We start from the raw sequence: 25,261 nt of genomic DNA, 5'->3' as shown, positions 1-25,261 counted from the left end.
ACTTCCGCTGAGAGGAATGCGTTGCCAGCTGAACTTGATTTCTTACTGTAGAATTATCACTATTTTGTTATTTTTGCTGTAAGTCATAATGAGGGGTAATAAAATGCTGTTTCACAATGCATTGCAAAATTTGGTTTTTCGCATTCGGAAAAAATGCTAGCGTGACTTCCGACTCAGTGAGGGAATCTCCTGCAACACTTAAAACTCCTCCATTACACATGGCAGGCTAATCACATACCTTGTGTGGCCCATTCCCTGGCATACAGTACACAAGCGTCTCTGCTCCAGCTGTGAGGGGGGGGGGGGGGGGGGGGGGGACACACACAGAAGAAAAACAACTTGTGTTTTTGTGATTGTGTCACTGTCTTGGCTCGGCGGTGCAACAGAGCAAAGTGAAGGGAAGAGGGAGATGGTGCAGGTGCTGGCCGGACAGGAAGAGCTCTGCTTGAGCAGGAAACAAAAAGGAAATGTGTGAACAAAAGGTGGTTGGTGTGTGTGTGTGTGTGTGTGACTCATTCACTTGAATCTGTGTAGGAATGTGTAATGGGGTGGCCTGAAATTGCACAAGGCAAACCCCCCCCCCCCCCCCCCCCCAGCACCACTTCACTGATCACTTGTGTCTGAGTAGCCCTGGAGCATTTACCTGGATTCCACTGTCCCGTCACGTAGAACCCACACGTCAGGATCTATTGTTTTCCTGGATGTATCAGGGATTTCCCTCAGCATTAAGGATTAAACCTGGCAGCCGTCCACCAGCATCCTGACTTCTTGAGGGCCTGATACTTTTGGAAATGCTGCAGTAATGTATGCATAGTGTTGTGAAAACTGACTGTCAGTCCAAGAATATAAATCCCATGTCCCACGTGTTGTAGTTTTTACTTTAACGAAGCAACCAACGGAGTAGTACCAAGTTTTGAAAGTTGCTATATAAGTACAATTTTACACACTTTCTTCTGATACAGAGTTAAAACACTTGTCTGGACGAATAATCTTTTAGTTGAAGAAGAACATGTCTGTTTGTGCTTTACGTTGATAATGGGGAGATAACCTGTTATACTAATGACATCATCATCTCCTCACAAATTATAGTCTCCAATGGAAGTCTGATACACACGCTGGGAGGTGATTTGCAATTGGTTCAGTGGCTTGATTTCAAATACCTGAATTTAATGTATTTATGTAAATTCATCAGCCTACGACTTTTTTCCCCACTAGCCTAGATGTCAGAGAGAGACCATATTTTGATTGTCAGGACAATGTAAGTGAGGAATGAGGGTGTTGCAGGTCCACGAGGAAGGAAGGATCAGATTACTGTTATTGTCATAAAGAAGGAGAAACTCTACCCCTTACCACCCCGTATCGTGTGTTATCTCATCTGTGTTTACAAAATGTGGCTGTGTAGCATTTGAATATCTGTACTTGAAATTTATACAGGTGCCCGGGGCTCTTTGCTTTACGGTCCACCCCATGACGCTGCTTTCAGATGCAGCAAACATTGCAGAGACTTAGCTATAGTCCTGAAATTGCTCCACAGAAGACCACAAGAAGAATTTTAAATGAAAATCTTCAAAGTCAGTGTTGCATGCCTTTATGCATGACTCCTTATATCAATGTCTGAAGTGCTCCATAGGGGAGGGGGGGGGGGGGTTCTCGCTTTTTCTTGGGTTTTGTTTTTTCCCCCTCTGCTTGCATGGCCGCCTTAGTGGAGCTCGAGTCCTTTCAAGGAAGCAGACCAGACAGATTTAACCTGCCGGCACCCCCTGAGGATATTATCGACTGCTCTCACTCCTCGCTGCAGCTCTCAGAACTTCCTGTTTGATATTTAGCTGATATTCAATGGAGTTTTTTGCAGGGAGGATATATTACTGAGACGCAGGTTCATTCCCAGTGCCAACGTTTGCATATGCATAACCCCAAATTACAGTTTTAAGTCCTGTTTGGCCTTTTTGGGCGAAGTGGCCAAATGATGGACTTTCATCATCTCTACTTGTGTTTCCATTGAAGTAATTTTCGGGCCGTGGAGTTCGTGGCTGAAGAAAACGCTGGCCCTCCACCAAGTAACTTCACACAGCTGTATTCTATTATACACACTCGGCCAACTTTCAAATATTTACAGGTATTGGTTTGATTTCGTGTCAGGCTGCAGATAAACTCCTGCATAGCTTTTCTTTTGTCCTGGTTAAGAAGACACACCAGGTCTCAGTCTTGTGACTCTTTTCAGGTGTGACAGTGTCAATAGAGGAGACGATCACCTGCAACAGCCCTTCACATTCTGTCCAAACACAGAAATCTATGGTAGAAACAAAACAGCCGGGCTCGGTCGGGGGTTTGTTATAATTGCAGCTCATTTTTTTAACCCTCTCCTTTAATGCTACTCGCTCTATTTCGAGGATACGTAATGGTCGGGTTGACGTTTCTGCGGTGTGTTGCACTGCGACTGCTAGTTTTGTGGGGTTACTCATGCACAGTCCAAGCCTGACTGCTGGGCGGGGAGGGAAGGGAGCGACTGCTGACTCTGTTCTAACACGTCTGGCAGCGCAGGCAGTTTGAAGTGTGTGTGTGTGTGTTTGTGTGTGTGTGTGTGTATGCGTGTGTGTGTGTGTCCTTGCTCAGAGCAACATGGAAGCCAGATGTTATGGATGTTGAAAAATCTTTAGTTCACTTTTTACTTCACTGAGAACCCTATAGATTTTTTTGAACTTTACTGTTTGAGCTCCCTGTTGCTTTAGGTTTACAGCTTCCAAAAAGTTACCTGTTGAACATTGTCAATAAAATGATGTTGATTCAAGCAGACAAGTGCACACTCATAATAGTTACCTGGTGGTTTGGCTTCAAAGAAGGAAAGTGTTTGCCAACTCCAACTCAAAACTTTCAGCCAACTCCAATAGGGACATAATCTAACTTAATCAAATATATGTTTCTGCTGCATTCTGGATTAAAATAGATTTATTTCCTCCAAGTCTTGGTGGAAAATCAAGTCAAAAAACAAAGGAAGTTGTTTATGTTACTTGTCTAAGTAGAAAAGCCCTGCTCGACACTCCCTGCATAGTTCTGCTCCTCAGACAATGACTGTCATCAAGAGCAATTAGCTGCCAGCTATGTTTCATATTGTAATTTTCCTGTGTGTACATGTGTGCAGGGGATGAATTGTGAAACAACAGCGGGGCAAATAGATTTAATTCATCATCCTGCTATTAACTATTACAAAGGATGATTAATCCACATGGAAGAAGCTCCAGGTTCCAGAAACCCCTGGACAGAATTGATCAAAAGTGAAAATCTGTAAAATTCTCTCCAGTGAATTCAGATAATGTGCAGTAGATATTGCAGCTGCGTTTATTATGTGATTAGCAGTTGAGCCCGAGGCCACCCACCACCCATTCCTCGACGTTTCCTTATGAATTATATAATATCATTACAGGGCTTTTCTGTGTTCAGGCATGACCCTCAGAGCTAAATGAGTGTGACATTTGATTAAGGAGGACACGCAGGCGTCTACTCCTCACATCCTGGATTTATGAGGAAACTCATGTACGATAGATTATACTTCCTGTGAAAGAAAGCGATATTTACTGGAGCTGCTTCTGCCTGTGTTGTGGATAATTACCATAATCCAGACGCTACTTTTCATCAACTTGCAATAAGTCATTCAACTCCGGTTTGAGGTTCTCAGACTTGAGTTTGAATCTGAGCCACAGATTGTTGGAGCCGCTTGGAAAAATACACAATAAAGTATCTGCTGCCCTGAGCCTATGGGCAGAGGATCATGGGACATCGCAGTCTTAAATAGTGCTCAGTGGTTTTCTGCTTTGAGATTAAGCTTAAAGGCTGAAACACACACACACAGGGCCTTCCAGGTATTTATGGCGGAGCAGCTAAACATGCTTCTAGGCTCTATCAATACCAGCAAGGGTCACAGCAGAGCTACACAAATATATAAACGACAACATCATCACAGTGAGGGCTGCATCCTTTTTATAAGTAAAATAAACATAAGTGAGTTTTTTTTTTCCTGTACATAACGACAGCCACTTCCTGACATCGCGAGCCAGCCAGGACCCAGAATAGATGTTTAGAACATCCATCCAGGGTTAGTGGTTCGGGTGGTCAAGCATGTCGGCCACTAGCGTGCCTCTTCCTGTTTACTCTCCGCACTCGGCCCCTCCTCTTTCAGTGTATCGGTAGGTTAGACAGAGACAAGCAGGGAAAGTCTCACAGCAAGGGCTCGTGCCATCTTGTGACCAATGTGATTTAGGGCTGCTCGTCCGCTCAGCAGCATTTCTCATTAGCTGAATAAACAGATATTTTGGCAGCGAACCGAGGAGGGGAGGAGAGAAAAGAAAGAGCAGTTCCCACTCAGATTTAGTTGTTGGCACTATTTTTACAAGCTGTGGCCTTTTGCAAACAAGCCTTTTAGATATCTTAGCGAGGGAAGTTTGTGTCAGCATCTGCAGACACACAAACATCCATCCTCTTATACGATTGTTTGTACGATAAAATTGGGATTTGATTTGTTTTTATTTCTACTGGAGCCACATCTATTCTGTTAAATAATTTTGAGAGAACGTAAAGTGAATCTAGTCTTTGAACATAGTGCCATTATTTGAATTGTTTGATTGTTATTTGTCTCTCCGGCTCATTCTCTTGAATGCGATCTTAGCAACACCTTGAGGGAATCTCTTCAAATTTGGCCCAAACATGCACCTGGACTGGACAATAATCTCATATTAAGCTAAATTACAAGAGGGCAACAATAAAATGGTAAAAGTTCACTGTCACCTCACACTTTTGGCCATAACTCAAGAATTCATACATTGATTATGACTCAATCTTTATAAATTCCTTCACAGCATATTGCTTGAGTCTGAACAGGAAGAGGGATGCTATTGTAAGGCATTAATTTAAGTTGTAATGCAGAATGTCTCAAATTATTAATCGCTGGCCATTTTCTTTTGAGCTACAAATCAACTTATTATTCACAGTTTCTTATAGCTCATACTTCAAATACAACTGCTTCACAAATTGATTGTGAGAATAACTGTTGATTACTTCTGTCAATTGATGAATGGTTTCATCTCTTCAAAGTTGTTAATATTGGAAAGTGAGTTGAATCGGATTTCCGTACCGTAATACCAAACTGGTTCTACCTGTTAGGTCCTGATGCACCAGTATTATTCTCAAAGTCGGTGGAGCCAAACAAAACCAGCCAGTTATAGTGAATCACACTAATGTATAACTTTATTAATAGGGTTCTGTTCTAGATTAGGAGTTACAGATCACGTGTGCAGCTCCAGGTTGTAGGAGGATGGTGGAGGATGTGTGCACGTGGAGCCGGTGGCGGCGCTGCCCGTTGTGTTCGTCAGGAATCAAAGACCGCCATTGTTGGAATGAGAAGCAGATGTTAGTGAGGAATTCTCCTGACTGCAGCAGTTTTTTTCATGCCCGAGCTTTGAGGGCTGCCTCACTCCATCTCCCTCCCTCCCTCCGTCCTGCGTTCTCTCGCTCTTATCCGCTGTATACATCCTCCCTCCTTTCTCTGCTAGTCTGACACAGACTCCACCTGAAGCTATTCTAAAAGCAGCCTCCGTCCTCCTCCTTCTCTGAGCTGAGGAAGTTTCTCTCTTTGGCTTCACCCTCCAATAGTTGGTCGCAGAGGCTCTCCACCCCTCTGGTGTGTGAATGGAGGAGGGAAAGAATGAGAAGGAGAGAGGTGTAGTTGTGACAGAGGGCCTCTCTTTCTCTTTCCCAGTGTGGGGTTTGATGTCATGACTCTGAGGTTTGCCACGTTGACAGAATTCCTGTTTTTCGGGCTGAAAGGCAGGAGGTAGAAGTTCCGCTGGCTGCTCTTTGTGTGTGTGTGTGTGTGTGTGTTGCTTTAGATGGACTTTAGTGTTGCATCACACTTTGCACAGCAGTGAAAGGGTTGATGGAAAGCAGCAGTAATGTTATTACCCAGCAGCACTCTCCTCGCACAGACCCAGTGTTTGCCATGCTGAGTGTAAAAGCCCTTTAATTTCACTGTGGAGTAGACCAGACATGACACTATAGACTTTTAAACCCATAAATAATAAACTGTACGCAGTTATCTCTGAGTTACCCGCCTCTGCATGACACCAGCACACGTCCACTTTCTCTGTAACACCAAACACTATGATAATTGTGTCATGACTAGGGCGTCTGCAGAAAGTAGGAATCATATTTCCGGCTGCAGATGCAACATGATCTGATTTTAACGGAGACTGCTTCAAGGGCCATTAACCCTCTCTGCAGGAAGACATGACTAAGCTGAATGTGGGAGTGTTTCCATCTTGTTCACAGAATTCAATCCCTGAGAAATAAGAGTTTTTGAGCCCCTAAAATAAAGAACTATGGAAATGCTGCAAGCCATGTTTGAGGCTACATCCACGCTACTATTTTTTTAATCTTAAAATGCATCATTGCAACTAACACGTCTGCTTCTTATCCTTTGCCTCTTTCAGTCGGCAAACAACAGAAGTAATCGTCTAGTTACACAGAGAACGGTCCAGTTAAATCACACTACCCCAACTCTGTGCTCTTGCAAAGAGAGCAGTTCAAAAAACACGGTGTTCTCGGTGTATCGTTCGTGTTTTACTGGAACCACTCTCGCTCTGTGGATGAGAAGCGAGCGATGCTTGGAAGTGATCCAATTAGAAAGATCTCAGCACTAATTAACCCTGCTGCCATCACACAGCTCAGCTGCTCTGTAGCTGCACCTGACACATGGTCATGGCAAGAGATCAGAGTGTGAGAGTGATATTGTGTGTGTGCATGTGTGTGATGGATTTTTGTCTTCATGTACATATGTGTTTGTGCAGCGCAGCAGTTTAGTCAAGGTCAGCAGCAGTGCAGGGAGTCGCCCCAGTCACGGCTCATCAGCTGACTCTGCTGAGTGGCTGGTCGACTGCCACGCTGCTCGTCCAATGAGCAGCTCTAATGAGAACTGATGCAGGATGTCAACAGTATGTGTATTTACGGCTGCTTTGCCCACAATGCTCCCTCTCTATAAAGTTGGACAGCGGGCGTATTGAATGGGCACTTAGTCCGAAAAGCACTTTCAGAGTTTGCAGCAGAAGTCCCATCCCACAGCTAAAGGTGGTGTTTATTGGTTTCGGGGCTCGGTCGGTAATTTCCGTGTTGTTTTCCACCGGTGACAGATAATCGACCTGCTGCTTTGTTACAGAAGCTCAACACTCACTCTCCCATCATTCCCAGGCCTCATGCACGTGAGCACGGTTCAGTTTTAAACACATCATCTTCATCTTAGACTCATCCCTGTTGCTGCGGTCGTGCCCACCATCCACACTACCCCAGATTTTTGTAACCTCCTAAAACAATACACTCGATAAACTGCACCGTCTTGTTTTTAATTCTCTTTGTAGTATGGACAGGCAGGAACTGAGATGTTAAGATAAAGTCTCCTGCATTTACATCCTGATTGGTTCTAATCATTCATGAGAAGACTACCAGCGGTTAATGCAAAACGCTGTTAACACTTAATGTCCTGACCTCTAAGAAAATAAATCCCTAATACTTAATTTTCAACATTGCTTTTCCTTGTTTGTTGAATTTTTCTATAAGTTTGGAACCAGCTGCAGAGGAGACAACTTGTTTCAAGAGTCCTGACACTGCAGCAGAGCCCAACATTTAGATCATGGTCTGTTGGTTCCTCAACCCTAAACTCTCTGCCTTCGTCTTTTAAAATTCAAATTGCTTTCCTCTCTCTGTCATGGGATCCTGCCCATTATCTGCCCTCTCTGTTTTTAATGACAACATGTCCTCTAGGTGAGGAACTTTAAAACAGGATGAGGTGATAATCTGGATCCATTGTTCTTAAACATTCTTTTGTCAGATCAGCTCTGAGACTTTTCACACCCCCTGCTGGTCTCACACGCCCCAGGGCTCAGTTCACGCTGTGAGCTGTTCCCAGGAGGTGTGTGTGTCTGTGTGTGTGTGTGTGTGAGTCACACAAAGTTGTGAAAATTTAACATGAGATTGGCTCAGGTGCAGAATAAAGTAAAATTTCTCCAACACATTTCTGTGAAAACACTTTAAATTCACTGGGCAGATATACTGACTCATTCCTGCAGCAGTACTTTTCCATAAATACAAACAAAAACATACACATCACAACAATCCCAGTGTTTAAGAAATAATTACATAACCTAGGGATGTTTTAAATGTTTGTCTTTCTGTGTCAGCATCAATAGAGCTGTACATGTGGATTTCAGCAGACAACCAAATATTAAACCGTGTCAACAGCTGAAAACAGAATGAGTTGACAAATCTGATGCCAGGAGGAAAATGTGGAGCTGTGAGACTCACAGTGCCAACGAGGGCAGACACCCGCTCAGCTTCTAAATCTCAGAGTTTCACAACAGCTACTCTTTCGCTGCTGTGTTGTAATTCTGTTTTTGTCGGGAAAGTGATAGAAAAACACTAAAAATGTGATTCTCAGTCTGAGTTCTCTGTGTTTCCTTCGAGCCATCGTTATGCATCTCATCAGTTCCTGTGCAGACAGATGTTCACATGTTCCTCTGGAGTCACTGACATTCTCCTGCCCTGATGTCACACGGTCAAGGACATGAACAGGAATGCTGCCTCCTTTCATATGAATTCATAGGACTCTGGATGTACCCTGATAATATCGGATAAAATTAGCTATTCAAAGACATTTGATAATCTGCTTTTATATTTTTCTATATCATTTTTTTCATTGTATATACTTATTATTACTATGTTGACATTTCTCGAAATCATTGGTTTTCTCATTCAACTTCTATATCTTTGGTTCAGTTCTTTGACATACAGGATTAATCACATCTTAGGAATCATTACCAAATCTTTAAGTACGTATATTGGCCAATATTGGTATAAGCAATATTTGTAACTGCTAATAGTGGCATCAGACCCATAAAATCCCTATGAGTCAGGGTCTAATCTCCTCTCATGTCGCAGAGCCCATCTTGATACGTTTGCATTCAACGTGATGCACTAAACTCAAGTCTTCCGTCCTCTCTGTTGTGTCTCTACAGTGTCAGACTTCAGCTCACGTCCCCATGCCCTGCCCTGCGAGTGCTGCTCGGCCTGCTGAGCCCAGAGGTGCGTCAGGTGTGTCTGTACTGGACTACAGCGACTGACCTGTTGAGGACGAGGAGGAGGAGGAGGAGGAGGAGGCGGGTCGTCCGAGGGCCCAGAGCCCCCGAAGCAGGCGGAGGGGCCTGTCCTGTCCCAGCCACTCGAAGATGAACAGACTGAGCTTCCACAACAACAAAACCATGCAGGACCGCCGCTGTGTCTGTGTCTTTCTGCCCAACGATGACACGCTCAACGTCATAGTCAATGTGAGTAGACGTGATGTCACTTCTCCTGTTGCAATGCTGCTTTTCCCAGGTTTTTATCTCTTGAACAGTCAAAGGAGCAATTTGGTATTTTGGGAAATAAAATCGAGGCAAGAAACATGAGGAAACAGCTTCTCTAACTCAGTCTGAAGATATAAATACATAAAAATGTAAATGAATAAACTTGAGAGAGCTTTTAAATAGGATCAGTTTTCCCTAGTGTTGTTTTGATGTTGTGTTAACAGAGTTGTTTTAATTTCATAATAAACGTTGGCTTCTTGGCATCTGACAACAGCTACTTATGAAAACCCAGTTTTTTGTGGTGCAGAATCCTGAAGATGTTAATTACAGTAAATTATCAACTGTTGTTCCATAACTACAGCTTTGAATGTGACTTCCTGGGGTTGTTGGCCAAAAACCAGGTTTCGACATGAACTGAAATAGGTTTAACTTTACACAAGAAGTCACAGGGCGTCTGCAATCCACACCAGACGTTAGTATTCGATAGATCGAGTGTGATAGTCTCTGTGTAAGGTATGTGATTACTAACGGATAAGCTAAAATTAACCTTCCTCCTCCTCCTCCTCCTCCTCCTCCTCCTCCTCCTCCTCCTCTTCCTCCTCTTATTTCCTCAGGTGAAGACTTTGTGCCAGGAACTGTTGGTGCAGGTGTGCGACCTCCTGAGGCTGAAGGACTGTCATCTGTTTGGTCTCAGCGTTATTCAGAGTAAGACCTCTCATCTTCTTTCGGGGGAAACAAAGAAATGCTTCCTTCTTCTGTTTGTGACTGAAGGCTGTTCATAAAGACTGACAACGTAGCAGAATCCCCCTGGTGGCCGGTCGCAGTATAGGCCCTAAACCCTGTCTCCTCCGTGGTCGTGAATGGGACACGAGCCAAACTTAAAAGTCAAAATACACATTTTGGGGTAGTTCTTATCATACTGATGTTTGTTAAATAAATAAAAAAGGCCAAAAAGAATCTTCCAAGAATATACAAATATATTTAAATTTCCCAATGACTGGATGCAAACTGTGCAGTGGATCCACTTACAAAGAGAGGCACATAAAACTCCTCAGACAAATAACTCTGCACTAAACTAAACTAGCATCTCTCACCTATCTGTCATGGCGGTCTCCCAGGAACCAGGCCCACCTCGTCCTGACTGCCTCCCATTGTGCTGTGAGGGGTAAAGTTGTTTTTACTGTGACGCTGCCCGGCGAGGGGCGTGCGCATGGATTGAGTCAGCGTGTCTGTCCCACGGCCGAGCAGACAGCGGGTGACAGTCATAGGCAACTGCAAAGGGAGAGTAAATGGCAGAGGCAGTGTCTAAAGACAGCTGGCCTCCACATGAGCCAATGACGGCACAGCAGGGCAGTTGAGCAGGAGCCAGTGGGTCTGATGGTGGGACATTCCTGAAGTGCTTGTCTGAACAGCGTGAAATCCCCAAGGCAAACAAAGGCCACCCACTCCCTGTGTGTCACCCACCGTCCCCTCCGACCAGAGTGTCACACAGACGTACATCTGTTTCCTCGCTGTTCGGAGGATAAAAAGAAGAAACAATAACTCCTGCATTGATGAAGGGATGAGGGTCTTTTATAGATTTGCTCAAAAAATCAGGCTCGGTTCAGAAAATACAGAATCCCTCCTGAGTTCTGGTCGGGGTTGGTTAGTTCTCTCCCGAGCTCGGACGGAAAAAATTACTTCCAGAGCTGCACTCTAATCCACGCTGCTATGTTTCAGTTTCAACAGCATTGATCCATTTCATTGTTAGTACAGTTCAGTTATGGCTCACACTACTTTGCAGTTTGCAAGCACTTAAACACTGCTGACCCTATTCTGGTTTGAAAACTCTGGGGCTGTGCTATAGCATCGTCTCAGGAACTTTGTTAGTATGAAAATAATGATTAGCTTTAGCTTTACAGCGTTTGTTAATTGATTAGTTCGACTTTGTTCCTCCATCACTCAAACTTTCTTCAGATGACCTCTTCAGATTTTTTACTATGCATATCCACTGTTATTCTCACACACACACACAACATGATACAATGCTAAATGTACTGTCGATGTTAACTGACAGGATAGACCACTAAAATTAAGGTAAAGGCTTCAAACAACTCCTTAAAAACATGAGTTTCCACTTTCGATCTTGGATATCGACCAACAGGGAAATTGTTTCTGGAAACAGTCGTCTCTGGACTTTTTAAAATGTAATTTATGGATTCCTGAAGCACCACACACTAAATGCCGCTGACCTCAGCTGTAATGGGACGGCGGCAGAAGCCTCAGCCATCGTCACCAAATAAAACTCAAAGTTTCTGGTGAAATGTTTTGAATTTAACAAGGTGAAAACGAGGCCGGTAAGATTTTGGACATCGTCTTCACGTCTTACTGCTCATTTAATCGCTCTGATAACACACTCACGAAGATATTCTCCGGTGCTCTGTACGAGACGCTCTTCATCTGCTGCAGCTTTTCAACAAGTCTTCATTCTATAGAAACTGTGAGTTGTCAGATCAGCGTTCAGCTCATGAGAGGCTTCACTTCAGGAGGAGATTAAGACGTGACAGAGCGAGGTGAAGAAACGAGAAGGAATACCAGAGGCTCCGAGTACAAAGAGGAGAGCAGAGACTGTCTGATGTGATTGCTCTGAGCCTCGTCTTTGAACAGACCTCATTCAGGGGGGATTTCTCTGAGCACACACAAACCTATACGTGCCTCCATACCTAACTCATGAAGGCACCTATACGTACACAAACACACACACACACACAGTGATGACAAAGACCTAAACCCGTCTCTCTCTCTCTCTCTCTTGACAGATAATGAACACATCTACATGGAGCTGGATCAGAAACTGTCCAAATACTGTCCCAAGGAATGGAAGAGAGAAGCCAGCAAGGTGAGAAAAGATGTAAGGGGATTTAAAAGTCCACATTTTAAAGTGACACGAGAGAAGTTTCAGACACTAAAACTTAATAAAACTGGATTTAATAGATCCCCTGTCTCGGATTTACAGGATTTATCAGAGAGTCAGCATCAGGTGAACATGCTCATGACGCAGGAAGTGGAAATATAAACTGTCTCTTCTATTTTTAACCCTGTAAGTTGCAGGTGTATTCACCTCAGTCAAGGAGGTTATTATTTCACCCCTGTTGGATGGTTGGTTAGTTGATTTCCACAGAACTTGGAGGAAGTACATATTTCCTAGTCATAGGTTCTCGATGTAAAAGTCATATATAAAGGGACTGATATGTAATATTTAGTTTGCACCCAGAAATATAATAGTTTCATTCTTTGGGCCATGTACCATCTGTCATAAACTGCTTTCTTTATCTTTTTAATTGATTTAGCTATTAATCGATGTAGCTGTTAATTGATTTATCTGTTAACTGTGAGGCATGTTGCCCTTTCACTTTACTATCCATGTGCATTTGAACTGACAGCAGATCAGCCCAGTTGGTGAACATGCTAATTGGAATGTTTTAAAGCTATTTGCTCTTTCCAGTTAAAGACGGAGATCTTCATAGCTGTACCTCTCAGACCTAAACATTTCTATAAAACTGATCTTTCTCAATCTTGATGCTAAACAGTTGCTCCCTGACTTAACCGATGTAATAACGTTCCCTGTTCCAAACAATAAACATGAATTTCCACTTGTGTGTTTTCCAGGGTATCGACCAGTTTGGTCCTCCGATGATCATTCACTTCAGAGCTCAGTATTACGTGGAGAACGGGAGATTGATCAGGCAAGTGAAGCTCAAAGACTGTTCACAACCTCCGAGTGACATCACCCGCCTGTAGCAGACTGTGTTAACGTCACCCAGTTCAGCAGGATTGACATATAATCTGTTTAACTCTGCCCTCTGTCTGGCCTGCAGTGACCGGGCAGCCAGGTACTACTACTACTGGCACCTGAGGAAACAGGTGCTGCCCTCTCAGTGTATCCAAAGGGAGGAGGCCTACTTCCTGCTGGCGGCCTTCGCCCTGCAGGCCGACCTCGGCAACTTCAAACGCAACAAGCACTTTGGGAAATACTTTGAACCCGAAGCCTACTTCCCCCCGTGGGTGAGTATGTCTAACCTGTAGCGCATGTGGCCTGAACTCCTGTTCGTCAAAGTTATTAAAGAGAAAGGAAAAGGATGATTTAGGACCAACGACCGTCATTCCTTCTTCTTTCTTCTAGCTGTTCACACCAGTTCACATCTGGATCTTCTTTGTTCTGCTGCAACTGAGCACAACCTGGAAAACAAAAAAACAAAACCTGACCTATTTTTCTCTCTGGCTCTTATTTAAATATCAGGCACTTGTTTATTTAATGTGATTATGCAAGAGACGTGTGAGTATTTGCTTTAGAGCTCAAGGTGACGTCTTTAAATATCTTGTTTTGACCGACTCACATTCCCAAACTCAAAGATATTAAGCTCCCAACTAAAAATAAAATGAAGAAGAGCAGCAGCATCCCCACACTAAGGAAGCTGGACTTAGAAAATGTTTGGAAATCTTGCTGGGACTCATTCTCATGTTGTGGCAATTCAGTTATTTCTCTCACGCGAGAACTTCTCCTTCACTCTTTAGTCGGTGTACCTGTCACTCGGGATCTGTTGTGCAAGAGATTGACCTTTTTGTGCATGCACGTGCCCCCCCCCCCCCGTTACCGCCATAGATTGAATATTCTAGTGGGAAAAGCTGGAAAGGCTGCAGCCGTACACAAACAAATTGCTTAAACATGTTGTCAGTCCTTCTGTGGTGAGCTTGTCTGACATTCTACTGAGTCACGGTGAAATCTCCCTGAAATAAATAACAGGTCCAAGCTGATCAAATCTAAAGTTCAGGGTCCTGGTCTGTGGTGGGAACAGAATATGGGTCTGTAGCCACCTGCCGTTAATCACACTGACCAAACACCTAGCGACAGCTCCACGTCTGAGCATGTGCGATAATGAGAACTGGGACAGCAAGTTTATTTTTGTCCATGAAAGTGGAACACACACACACACACACACACACACACACACACACTGATATATTGTTTTAATCTTGAGAAATTCTCCAGTTTGAGTTTCTCTTCTGGCCACATCGTCCTCCACCGTGGCGTTTAGAACCACCACACCCGTCTGATTGCCCTCCACTTCCTGTGATTAGCCTCCTGCCTCCTTATCGCCACTTGAAACCAGGCGGTGACAGGAAATGGTTTGATGATGAGCGCTACCCGGCAGTAAATCTCTGGTGGATTTAGGTGCTTAGAAAACTCACTTATGAAATCTTCAGAAGTCACATGCGGAGCTCAGCCGGAGTGTTTCCGGTTCCTTGTCCGGTCTCTGCAGGCTGACATCAGCTTGCTCTGCAGCAGGCAGCCTCATTATCCTCATTGGCAACTCGTGCCTCCAATCTGCTGAAACGTGTCCGTGCAACTTCAGGGCAGCCAGGCCTGACGCTTCTCTCTCTCTCTCTCTCTCTGTCCTTCCTCCTGCCCAGGTGATAGCCAAGCGCGGCCGTGAGTACATCCTGAGACACATCCCCAACATGCACAAAGACCAGTTTGCCCTCACGGCTTCAGAGGCGCACCTCAAATACATCAAGGAGTGTGCTCAGCTCGATGACGTCACTGTCCACTACTACAGACTCTACAAGGTGAGAGATGGGATCAGACGCACAGTCGCAGGTGGCTTTGTTGTTTCTGTAGAAGACTATGAATCTACATGCAGATGCCGTGGTTGGAAACTCAAGATCTGCTGCTTTTTGTTTAGGGTAAACTTTCTATACTTATATCAGGCTTAACCCCTCTTTATGATTTCTTCTCTTTCACCAGGACAAGAAAGAAGTGGAGGCCTCGCTCACATTGGGACTGACTTTACGTGGGATTCAAATATTCCAGGTACAGTTTTTATTTGCGAGGCGATGGAATATGTATCTTCCTGCCTTTCCTGGATCTGAGATTTTCATCTCAACAGTAACTGAAACTACCATGGCTCCACCAACATCTCCCTTTTTTATTTTTTTTTATTTTTTTTTGCAGTTTGTTGCTCTTGAAGCCATAAAAATTGAGATGTTGAAATATAGAGATATGTAATTTTCCTATTTGAATAAAACATGATTTTTATGGTTCATCGATGGACACAGTGTTGTCACCGGCTCTGTTTGAAAAATTCTAATAATTGACTTTGTCTGTTTGTGTCTTTTTCACAGAACGTCGGCACTGTGAGGCAACTGTTGTACGACTTCCCCTGGACCAACGTGGGAAAACTGGTATTTGTGGTGAGTCAGATGCACCATCAGACCGACACATTTTTCCACCGGTACCGTTTGTTCTTTTTCTTCCTCTGTTGTAACGAGGATGAAACCCGAGCATCCTCTGGCTCACGGAGATGTTTGTGGAAGCTTCGCTCCTGCTCAGGGTCGTGGAAACACAAGGATCCTTTTCTCCACGCTGCTGTTTTATCTTAGCCCTGCAAGTCCTCTGGAACAAATCAGGGATTTAGGCCGACTTTTTTTTGCTTGTGCTCACACACACACACACAAACACACACAGACACACTCTCACAGCATATATGTTTTCTTGGAAGCAGCATTATATCCTCTCGTGATATACATGTCTCCAGATTTATCAGAGTAAATTTTAATTATTGCCCTCTCAAGGAAATCCTGTTCAATCTTCTGATCTCTGCCCTGAGTCAGCTCCTTGTTCAGTCGACTGCAGCAGTCTGTTAATTTGCTTCCATAGGGTTTGTGTTATCACAGGGAGGCAGAGAAGCCGACTGTATATCTGTTTCACTCTGACGCCTCCATGCTTTATGCCGGTCGGCTAATAATCACAACCCAGAGAGGTAATTAATGCTTGTCACTGCTGTTTGCTCCTTGTGAGTCTAATTTTGGCTCCCTCTGTATTTTTAAATATGTAAAATAGGTTTTTACGACTGCACGGCCTTTGAGAAAAATGCTTTGTTGTCCCAGAATGTTTACGTTTTTTGAGTCGCCTTCATTTTGGCATTGTCCCGTCTGCCACTCAGTTCATGGGGGAAAGACATCCGGTTTTTTCTCATTGCTCTTTTTCTCGGTGGTTTCCCTGCATCTGCCGTGACAGTGCACCGGCGCTGGCGTGGCTGTGGTCTCACGGTGGACATGAAGGGCCTCTCGCGGCCATGTCCCACCCTTCAGCTGAATAACAGGCTTTCTCCCTTCGCCCCACCCTCGAGTCACGTCATCCAACACCGCTGCTGCCACCACGGCTGCAGCAACGGGCCGAGCGAGCCAGAGAGAGGGCGGAGGGACATGTGGGGTCAATAAGCACCAGATGCTGCAAATGTTTTGGATCCAGGCTTTTGGCCGCTGTGACTCTAGCTTGTCTTTGGTATCGAGGTTAGAGAAGGGGGGGGGGGGGGTGCGTTTTCCACTCGGTGTTGGAAAAGGTTGGAATTCAGTTTTCTGATGCAATAAGAGGAAAATCAAATTCTGCTTCTTTTCTGGAGCTGGTGAGAATTCGATGTGTTCCCACTGAAATGAAGTCATCACCCTGGTGTCCTGTGGTGTGGGATCTGGGGCCAGACTCCGACCTCAGCAGAACTCCAGTGAACGCTGGTGTTGATGATAGATCGTTGGATAAAACGTCCTCTCTGTGATGTGGGCAGATTGTCGATGTGTGTGGCCCCGTCTTTTTTGGAAAAAAGGGGGAGAAAGTGGTGCAGCTGTCTTGTGCAGGGAGTTTAGATGGAGCGGTCACGTGTGCGTCATGTAACCAGAAACGTGTCTAAGTGGTTCCTGAACAGTGTTTAATAACCTGCTTGACACCGGTCGGCTGCTGTTTGTGTTTTGTTTGGAATTGAGTTACAGCCGGCAGGGAGGCCGTTGACTCGGTGTGTTTGGTTCTTGGAGTGTGGGCAGATTAGAACCTTTTCAAACAGAAACTAGTGGAAACGGAAACTTAACTCATTCCAGTGTCGGTTCATGATAAACATCAATAGCTTGATTTAGGGATAATTCTCCTCTAAACTTGATATATTTACATCTGTGGTCACATGGTCTTTTAGCCGGACTTCCTGCTGTACACATTGAGGCTGTCACTTCCCCCAAAAATCAAGTTTGAATGGATTTGACGTTTCCACTCGCCGCTTCTCAATTGCTTTGGTGTGATTTGTCCACTAGGACGACTGTGCATGTTAGCAACTTCCATTTTCATAGCCAAAGAAGTTGACATCACTGACTTAATTCACTGACAGGTCAACAGGGCATGCAATAGAGGTCAAATGACCACCCCCTGCTGGATTCACTGGCAAACTACTCCAGATGGTCTGATGTACTTCTACAGAAGATACATAGGAGATACATTTATTTAATGGTCCCGCAAACACACACAACATGCAAATGGGGGGGTATTTGTTCTCTGCCTTTGACCCATCTGATGAACACAGGAGGACACACAGAGCAGTGGGCAGCCATGCACGGCGCCCGGGGAGCAGGTGTTGGTGGAGTAAGGTGCCTTGCTCAGGGGCACTTAGACAGTGGGGTGGGGTAGGCACTTAGACAGTTGGGAACAGATCCAGGTATGTTGTTTTTGTTGTTGTTGTCACTCCGTGGAGTCGAACCAGAGACCACCGTCAGATTTTCTGCCCATAGTCCAACTTTCTGCCACTAGTCAGAGTAGTTTAAAACTCTCAGACAACTCCTCTATATCTATTTATCCATGTTTGCTTTGAAAACTTGCTTGAAAACCTTCCCAGTCCAGCAGTGTCCCAGTGGCCTCTTGGTTTGTGGCGCTGCATCGTCCTTGGTTTGTGTTCAGCCGGATCTTTTGGTCCCATATCGTTCCTGTTTTCTGTTCGCCCTCCACTCCTCTCATCTCTCTACTCTCTGTTGTGGAACAAAAGCCTAAATATAACTGTCCTGGGACCTGCTTAGTATCACTAACAACGTGAGCATCGACATTTCCGAGCATCTTCACCAATTTGAGCTAAAACATGCAACTTGTCAACAAAGCAGAGTTCAAATGTTTCAGATGAGGAGAAAGAGCAGAGAGATACACGTGGTTATAAAGCAGAGATGTGATGCAGCTGCAGCCTGTGTTGACTCACTCACTCTGGCTCGTTCACACCTGGCCGCTGCCCAGTGCGACTCAACCGTTTTTTCGCTGGCGGCTGCTCTGAGCTGTAGAGGGGCAGTTTGAGGTTGAAGACAAATACTCAACTTGGATGAGAATAAATCCCCTTCCTTTTCCCACCAAACAGTTTTTCCTGCCAGTCCAGGGTTTTTCAAACAGGAAATCTCTCGGCCTCAAGGAGACCTCTGCCCAGAGAAAAATGATCTTTTATAGGAAAAGCCACTTTCAAAGACCTGTCAGTTGGTTTCTATGATCTAATTTCCCTACAGTAAGAAGCTGAATATGTGTAACTTGCTTCCCTGCTTGTGTTCAGGCTTTAAAGTTACTCCAAATCAGCTGGATTCTTTAATAACATCTGGATAAATAAAGTAAAAAAAAAATCCTTGTGGTCAAAAACCTGCATCTCTTTGCATTTTCACAGTCTCAAAACTGGCCCATCACCGTGTGGAAGTCCAAACCTTTGCAGAAATGTTTATAGGTCTGTATTGAAAACAACCCGCTGACACTGGAGACAGCTGTTATTGAGTCGTGCGTCTGCCAAAAGGCGAGGGGAGAAAGCACAAACCCACCATTTTAGTTTTTCCGTGAATTCAGCCAACATGTCCTCTCCCTGGAAAATCATCCGGACGGCTCAAAAAAAGCTTTGTTTCAGGGTCTGCATGAAGAAATGAGAAACAGACACGTGAACTGAATGTTGCTTTGTGTTCGGCTACCAAATCGTATTTTTAAAACAGCCTCTGTCTTTCATTCCTTCGTTCATAACTGCAGTAAATCATCCCATAGTCCTGTAATCAACGTTCATCTTTTCCTTTTTATCCTCCTGCTCTCACAGGGGAAGAAGTTCGAGATCCTTCCTGACGGCCTCCCCTCGGCCAGGAAACTCATGTACTACACCGGGTGTCCAGCGCGCTCTCGCCACCTCCTGCAGCTGCTCAGCAACAGCCACCGGCTCTACATGAACCTGCAACCTGTTCTCAAACAAGTCCGGCGACTGGAGGAGAACGAAGGTAGGAGCCAGCAGCTGATGTTATTTAATTACTTCGTTTTTTTTCATCTCTTCTTTCAGCGTGTGCCAGAACTCGATAACAATGATGAAGAGTGAATTATGACAGCTGTAAAATACGAGAACATAAACTCCTGCAATGGGAAGAAACTTCCTGGAGTCTAACATTCTCCTTCTGGAGGGGCAGGATGTGAGACTGCACATGTCTGAGTCAGTTGCTCCTGACATGCTCCAGAACTTTTCCTACCAACCCTCTTGTAATTTGTTTGGAAAAAATGTCGGAGTGAGCCTATTTGAGAATACAGCAGGAGAATGTCTGGAAACATCCCAGCGAACGATCGGGCACGTTGATGGTTTTTCACACGCGACATAAAACTGAAACTAAACTAAACTAAAACAGATTAAAAGAGGAGTCGTACACGAAGAAGAAGTAGACGAAGATGTCAACTTGGGAAGACCAGACCCAGCTTTGAAAAAATTGTCCGACAGAACTAAAATTAAACAACATTAAAACTAAGAAAGTTGTTTCTAAACTTTAGTTTTGTGAAGTTGAAACAAGAGAGATCATGTGTTAATTGTTGAGTTTTAGAAAAGCTGATCGGTGGATTGTTTGACCTTTGACCTCTTTCAGAATTATCTTCTAGAAAACTAATAATTTCCCAGAGTTTTGAAGTTTTGCTTTAGGGTATATAATTCTAGACAGCACTTAAAGTTGTGGCTCTTGAAATCTGTAATAAATTATAAAATATGTCTATTGTGTGTCTTGTGTGATTTCAGATAAGAAGCAGTACAGGGAGTCGTACATCAGCGACGCTCTGGAGCTGGACATGGACCACCTGGACAAACGCTCCCGGGCCAGCGGCAGCAGCGCGGGGAGCATGTCCCATCACAAGCGTCTGTCTCGCCACTCCACCACCAGCCACGGGAGCTCGCACACCTCCGGCATCGGGACGGACAGCTTCAGGGCCCCGGGCCAGGCCCCACACAGGCCCCTGAGGACCTGCAGCTCGTCCACAACCAGCCACGGGAGCTCAAACACCTCGGGCATCGAGAGCAGCGGCAAGGAGCGAATACTGGATGATGACGGTAAGAGTGAAAGGTTGATGTTTCAGCTGCAGTGAGCCAGTAGCAATAACTGTAATATCTTGTTAAAGGAAGATACCTCCAGAAAAAAGACATCACTGGATACAATGATTACTTGAATTATGATTTTTGATGTCCTTGCATCAAAAGTGCTGCAAAATAATATCTAAAGACAGAAGGAAACTGCAGGTTATTAGTTCAAAGTTGTAATTACTTCAGGGGTTTTCTTGAGTAATAATTTAGACAACATTTGTTCCTTTTGCAGAGATCGAGATGCTGGTGGACGACCCCAAAGATTATGAGGAGCTCCATGAGATGGCTCTGGACCAGGAGCTGTGCATCCACATCACAGAGGACATGTTGACGATGTCTCCTGATCAGACCAACGGATACTCAGGTACACACAGAGTTCTTTTTACATTCCCACTTAAACCCTGAATTACAAGTGAATAAACATAGACTTGATTTACTTGAGGGTTTCAGAGTTTTCCTTATCTGATGTTCTTCTAGAGCAAATCTGGAGAAGTAAAATAATATTTGAGTCACGGTTTTCCAACTTTAGGAGTAGAGAACGAGATTTAAAACCAGATATCAAATATAACAATCAACCATGGGGGAACACTTCTTCATAATACAGTAACTAAAACAATACCATACCTTCTCCTCAGGACTGATCGTGAAAGATGTCAGCTCCTCCACCTCCAGTTCCTCCGAGACCGTCGTCAAGATGCGAGGACAGAGCATCGAGTCTCTGCCGCAGGTGATTGAGATTTAATGCTCAGGTTTCTCAGCGCTGCAGTAAAAACATTAAATATATTAAAGAGCATTAACCTCTTTTTACGGCTTGATCCAGAGAGCGGTGTCCACAGGACGTGGTCAGCTCGTTCCTCCAGAGCACTTTAACAAACACCATCATTCATGTTAAGGATACAATTGGCTTATCCGGTGAAGGGGTGGAATAGTGATCATATAACTGCCATCTCTTTTTTTTTGCAGATAAAAGAAAGTGTTGAGTGTCACAAGCTAAAGATGAGAAACTATAACTCGGTGTTTAATTTTGATTTTTTTTTCCTTCTCTCGCAGACATCTGCATGCAAGAAGCCCGACTCTTCGACCGACCGCCACAGCCAATCCCTGGACGACGTGCGGCTCTACCAGAAGGACTGCCTCCAGTGGGCGGAGCTCTGCCAGGACACCGCCCACAGCTACACGTTCGGCTGCGCCCAGGAGCTGAGCGACAGCAGCGGCTACCAGGGTCTGGCCGACCAGCGCGCCGGCATGCTCGCCGACCAGCACCCGTTCCCCATCAAGAGAACCAACAAGTACTTCTCCCTGGACCTGACCAGCGAAGAGGTCCCGGAGTTTGTGGTGTGAGGGAGACGAGGCGACCTCAGGGCGGCCTTTTCGCTCCTCCGTGACACATGTGGAGATATTTCAGCCCTCAGGGAACGAGACGAGAGAGGGGAGTGTCGGAGAGAGGTGGTTTCTATTCTTGGCAAGGAACGGAAGAGATGAGTAAACTGGCAACAAGTCGGCTGCATCTCCAGTCACCACGTCACACGCGTTACACAGGATCAATGAACAAACATGGAGGATTACGACTGAAACGGTCATTTTGAAAAACGAACACTGGGCTCAAGAGAACCTGTGTCTTCAAAAAACCGGCTCCTCCTGTGTGAAGGGAAACGAAAAGGGATCGAATCATCTTCTTAAGAAAAACAATTTAACTCAAACCTGTCTCCTCCAAACTGGTTTTGAAACGATGTGTGCATGCAGGTAGAGCCACGGCAGACACACACACACACACACACACACACACACAAGCACGATGAGGATATCGAGGGTTTCTGTGGAGGACAGAAAATCTCCCCGAGCTACGAACCAAAGACATGAAATGATGCGTTTCTGCATCCGCGTCATTAATCGCAGTGTGACGCAAAACATTTCAGAGGGAAGATGGACCCATAATCCTTTAACTCTTCCTCTATGCCACTTCATTTTACCTCAGAAGGAAGTGCGGTGTGCCAACGCTCCCCCGTCTCCTCTCAGGCTGGATCCTTAATCATGTGAAGACACACTCGACGTGCCTTCATCACACTATGCAGGTGTCAAAACCCTCGCCTTGACAATCACCCCCCCCCCCCTGGTCATTTTTACACACCCAAGCCATCAGATTTCAAAGCTCCACTTTATATCAACACATCGTGCACACGCCTCGTCGGCAGTCAAGGCTCGTGTGTCAGCATCTTAGATCTCAAAAAGGTCCAAACTGTTTCTCGCCCTGTGAACTCCGATCGAGTTCCCCCGGGAGGAATGAGGTCGAGTTCGTTCCTGCGTGTCCGGACTCGAGTCGAGTTTGGGGCCTCAGAAGCTTCCCTGTAATCCCCGACTCAAGATGGAGCCCGGGCCGGTCGCCAGCCAAGACAAACAGTTCTGATGCATGCGTTATTCGTCTTCCTTTGAGTCCTCGTTACTTTTGTTTTCGTCTCATCGTTTTAAACTGGAACTTGTTACATTGCTTCCTGTTGTTTAACCTGAGATCTCTTTACATGTTGTGGTTTTTGTAAAAAAAAAAAAAAAATCGTCCAGACTGTCATACAGTATTACATTCAAATCTATGCGACAGTATTAAGAGGTTTGTGGCTCCGAACAAGAAAGACTGGTTTCATTAATAAGAGGTGAGCGGAGTGTAGCCTGCGGTAGCTGACAGCTCCTGTTACAAGCTCTTATTACACGTTAATTACATCTCAACGTCTCAGTCCGCTGGTGTGAGTGAGGACGGGAGGTTGTTTTTGTTTTTACTCGTAAGTCGTGCAGCTCAAGTTCAAAGTGCCGCAGTTATAGCTTTAAAATTACAGCCATAATGTTTTTATTTTAAGTTCTCTGGGGTGAAAACACTAAAGATTTATTTAAAATGCACCGTAACCTTTTACCACGACGACAGAAAAACCATTGGTTTTAAAATGAACTTTTAAAACATTGCGTTGCTTTAAATTATTTAAAATCATCAATTGGAAAAAGACCAGATTCTGCTGATAAAGGAACATTTATTGAATTTCCTTGTGAAGATTGATACTAAACAATAGGGCTGGGCGACATGCCAACAAATATAAAAAAGGTAAATCTCATTCGATGTTGATCATCACGTTAAATGTCCCATTATTATTTCTTTTAAGTTTGAAGACTTTGCTCCTGAATGAAAGTTGTGCTTTTCTTTCTAAGCAGATAACTTCAAACACTTGATAAACAACAACACTGTGTTTACACAAAGCATAAGAAATATATCAATATATATTTTACTTTTGCTATATTGCCATTGATTTAAAAACATTATTTGCAATACTTATTGATATTGTTTTAACGCCTGGCCCTACTGTACAACCTTGTTAGCTTTGGACAGAGCCAGGCTAGTTGTTTCCCTCTATTTCCAGTCTTTATGCTAAGCTAAGCAGATATGTGCTTGTGGTACAGTAGCTTCATATTTACTGTAGAGACACGAGAGTGGGTTCAATCCTGTTCTCCTACTCCCGGCAAGAAAGTGAAGAGTGTGTTTCATGAAATGTCTCAACTGTCTCAGTGAATGCTCAGTGTTCACTCTGCCGCATGTCGTGGGCAGATGAAATCCAGCGAACAACAAACATCGGAGCTGATAAATGTTCAGTTGAGCCTCAGCTACTTAAATTCCTGTTGCCGAGCTGAACTGTGACGTGTACGTTCGTAGCTGCAAGATTCCAAAGTTGTATTTAATTTTTCCCCCGCGTCAGCAAATACAGCATCCGAACAATTTTTGTTTTGTTTTGTTCAAAAAAGACGTCTCTGTTTGACATAACTCATGAATTTGATACTGCTATGTAATTAAAAACAACTATATTTCTTACAGTTTGTTTCTCTCACTGTTTTGAGCTTATACGTATTTCTACTCATTAATGGAAAATGTCTTAAGTCATATTTTGATGGACAATGATGTTTCTTATATTCAAACAGTGTGTGTGTGTCGAGGTACATAGCCATACAGTCATAACCCACCACCTTAAAGTCTTCATGAACTCTTCTGACTTCGATATATGGTCCTAGAGGCCGTATGTGTGCGTCCATCATCCTTTCTGTGAAAGGATCTCCCTTCAGGAAAAAAGATTAATTTTTTTTTTGTCACCTTGTAGTTTGAAAGAAAAAAAGATTTGTTATTATGAAGTCTGGTCCGTGCCTTCCTGGTACTAACGCCCTCAATATCCAATAAAAAGGTACATTTATCTACCAAACCTCTGCTGCTTTGTGCTGATTTCAATTTGCAATGAATAAAATGTGTATTTGTCTTTCTACTTGGTTCTAAATATGTCCAGGAAACTGTTAATTTTTACATATCTATATTACAAAAGCTTTTTCAAAATGGAATACATTTTTTTATCAGACAGACCTATCTCTATAATAATCCACAGGAATGTTCTCGATCATGTTTCCAAACTCTCCCCTGAGTCTATGCTGCCCTCTGGTGACATTCACTTTCATGTGATTATCATCCTTGGCCTGAAGGTGGCAGTATTGCCTGTGAAATCTCTTATCCAGCTGTTTATCATTACATGTTTGCATCTGCCCAGAGACACAAACCAACTCAATTATGTAAAAAAGTACAAAATGAGGCAGAGATATTTTATCTCTGCTTCTCTGGTGCAAACGTTGATGAAATAAGTATTGACAGTAAAAGTATTTAGCATTTTTATTGAAACACAG

The 25,261-nt window shown here is 44.1% G+C and overlaps 1 protein-coding gene across 2 annotated transcripts in view; it reads left to right on the top strand.

Annotated features, from left to right (window-relative positions):
- Positions 1–24,792, top strand: part of frmd6 (FERM domain containing 6) — a 25,613-nt gene extending 821 nt beyond the window's left edge. The window contains exons 2-14 of one of the 2 annotated variants that reach the window (XM_053434204.1): positions 9,054–9,362; positions 9,995–10,085; positions 12,179–12,258; positions 13,029–13,105; positions 13,238–13,424; positions 14,832–14,987; positions 15,166–15,231; positions 15,543–15,611; positions 19,280–19,454; positions 20,228–20,536; positions 20,799–20,930; positions 21,202–21,293; positions 21,617–24,792. In XM_053434204.1, coding sequence (XP_053290179.1) covers positions 9,264–9,362; positions 9,995–10,085; positions 12,179–12,258; positions 13,029–13,105; positions 13,238–13,424; positions 14,832–14,987; positions 15,166–15,231; positions 15,543–15,611; positions 19,280–19,454; positions 20,228–20,536; positions 20,799–20,930; positions 21,202–21,293; positions 21,617–21,907 — 1,824 coding nt within the window. In that variant the 5' untranslated portion in view covers positions 9,054–9,263 and the 3' untranslated portion in view covers positions 21,908–24,792. Of the gene's footprint in view, positions 1–9,053; positions 9,363–9,994; positions 10,086–12,178; positions 12,271–13,028; positions 13,106–13,237; positions 13,425–14,831; positions 14,988–15,165; positions 15,232–15,542; positions 15,612–19,279; positions 19,455–20,227; positions 20,537–20,798; positions 20,931–21,201; positions 21,294–21,616 lie in introns of both variants that reach the window. The other variant, XM_053434203.1, reaches the window with a different exon arrangement.
- The last annotated feature ends 469 nt before the right edge of the window (positions 24,793–25,261 follow it).

The sequence above is a fragment of the Pleuronectes platessa genome, chromosome 11 (genome assembly GCF_947347685.1).
Source record: "Pleuronectes platessa chromosome 11, fPlePla1.1, whole genome shotgun sequence".
Classification (NCBI taxonomy): domain Eukaryota; kingdom Metazoa; phylum Chordata; class Actinopteri; order Pleuronectiformes; family Pleuronectidae; genus Pleuronectes; species Pleuronectes platessa.
The sequence above is the reverse complement of the archived record's forward strand: the minus strand, read 5'-3'. Positions and strand labels throughout refer to the sequence as shown.